Below are 2,288 nucleotides of genomic sequence, written 5' to 3'. Positions count from 1 at the left end.
ACCCTCCTCCGAATCTGGTTGACTACCCACCCTCGGCTAATGAAAGTATTTGGGTTCCTGATTCTGGAGCAACCCACCACCTCACTGCGGACTTGGCCAATCTGAATCTCTCCAAACCATATAGTGGAGCAGAGAACGTTCAAATTGGAGATGGCATAGGTTTGCACATCTTACACACTGGTAGTTCAAAGATTTCTAATATGGTTCTAAACAATATCTTGCATGTACCAGCCATTTCTCGTAATTTGCTTTATGTGCCACAGTTTACTCACGATAATAACGCGATCTTTGAGTTCCATCCTAACTTTTTTCTTGTGAAGGATTGTCGCACGGGGAAGCCTCTACTTCAGGGGCCAAATAAAGATGGCTTGTACCAGTTGGTATTAAATAAGGAGGATGGCAGGCATAATGCAAAGGTCTTTTTGGGAGAAAGAACATCTACTAGGTAGTGGCATAACAGACTAGGCCACCCTACACCCCATTTAGTGAAACATATTGTAAATAACTTTGATTTGCCAGTAAATAAGGACTCTGTTCATTTTATTTGTGAGGTATGTCAAAAAGGCAAGGGCCATAAATTACCATTCAATAAATCAAATTCTGTTTCTAAAGGCCCCCTAGATCTTGTGTATTCTGATGTCTGGGGGCCCTCCCCAATTCCATTGGTTGATGGGTAACGGTATTACGTAATTTTTCTTAATGATTATAGCAAATTTATTTGGCTATACCCGTTAACTCTCTAATCAGAGGTTATTAATATTTTCCACAATTTTAAAGCTCTTGTTGAGAATCTATTTGACAGGAAAATCAAGCGTTTTCACAGTGACTGGGGTGGTGAATACCGTACTGTTTCCACAATGCTTAAAGAAGTGGGCATCGAACATAGGGTGTCATGTCCTCACACCCATGAACAAAATGGGGCTGTTGAACGGCGTCATCGACAAATAGTACTCAGATTCCGTACTTGCACATGCTTATGTGCCCAGAATGTTTTGGACATATGCCTTTGAGACTGCGGTCTTCTTAATTAATCGGCTTCCCACACCGATACTCAACAATGTTTCGCCTCATTTTCGGTTGCATGGGGTACATCCGCAATATGATCAATTGAGGGTCTTTGGGTGTACATGTTATCCACTCTTGCGCCCCTTCAATCAACATAAACTGGATTATAGGTCCGGGTTGCATGTGTTCTTGGGATACAGTGCATGCCATCGTGGCTATATCTGCTACAATATCGATTTAAAGAAAAGCATCATCTCGCACCATGTTGTTTTTGATGAGAACCGGGTTCCCTTTCGAGATATAACATTGCCACCACTCCAACAAAAAAATCAATCATCTATCTTGGGACCACCACTCACTATCAATTGGCCATCCATTACTCATCCCACTCAAGCACAAAATCAGCCACCCAAGTCTCCAGTAATACACTCGTCTCCAATTATACCACCCCATTCCAATTCTCCAACCGACTCACGTCAACCTACCCATATGATGGACCAATCCTCTTCCTCCACCTCACCTCCACCCACCCAAATTATGGATCCACCCTCTCCATGCCCTCCACCACCTACCCGTCACCCAATGATAACAAGAAACCAAAATGGTACCCGCCGGCCTAAGGTCTACAATGCAACCATTGCTCCTGAAGAGATTGAACCAACCTCTTTTACTATAGCCTCAAAATTCCCTGACTGGCGCAAAGCCATGAATATTGAGCTCATTGCTTTAGTCAAGAATGGAACATGGACACTAGTTCCACCCACCAAATCAATGAACATTATCGGCTGTAAGTGGGTTTATCGAATCAAACAGAAGGCGGATGGGACTCTCGATTGTTATAAGGCTCGACTAGTTGCAAAGGGATATAATCAACAAGAAGGGTTGGACTATAATGAAACATTTAGTCCTGTAATCAAGCCAACAACAATCCGTATTGTCCTTTCTATAGCCCTGTCAAATGATTGGCCCATTCGTTAGCTTGACGTTCAAAATGCTTTTCTTTATGGGTTCCTTACTGAGGAAGTTTTTATGCATCAACCCCCTGGTTTCATTGATCCAGTGCACTCTGATCATGTATGTCGCCTGCATCGATCTCTTTACGGTCTCAAACAGGCGCCCTGTGCTTAGTTCGACCGTTTGAGTTCCTTTCTTCTCGAAAAAGAGTTCATTGGTTCAAAAACAGATACATCATTGTTTATTTATCACAAGAGCGGGGTCACCATCTACATCCTCATCTATGTGGATGATATAATCCTCATAAGAAACAGTGCCACCTTTCTCAC

The 2,288-nt window shown here is 42.7% G+C and overlaps 1 protein-coding gene across 1 annotated transcript; it reads left to right on the top strand.

The window, feature by feature from the left end:
- Positions 1 to 1,542: 1,542 nt before the first annotated feature.
- On the top strand, positions 1,543 to 1,983 carry LOC122643622 (uncharacterized mitochondrial protein AtMg00820-like). Its single transcript, XM_043837230.1, has one exon. It carries the CDS (start codon positions 1,543 to 1,545, stop codon positions 1,981 to 1,983), a length of 441 nt encoding a protein of 146 aa, XP_043693165.1.
- The last annotated feature ends 305 nt before the right edge of the window (positions 1,984 to 2,288 follow it).

The sequence above is a fragment of the Telopea speciosissima genome, chromosome 10, assembly GCF_018873765.1.
Source record: "Telopea speciosissima isolate NSW1024214 ecotype Mountain lineage chromosome 10, Tspe_v1, whole genome shotgun sequence".
NCBI lineage: Eukaryota > Viridiplantae > Streptophyta > Magnoliopsida > Proteales > Proteaceae > Telopea > Telopea speciosissima.
Note: the sequence above shows the minus strand (reverse complement) of the source record. Positions and strands in the feature narration are given on the sequence as shown.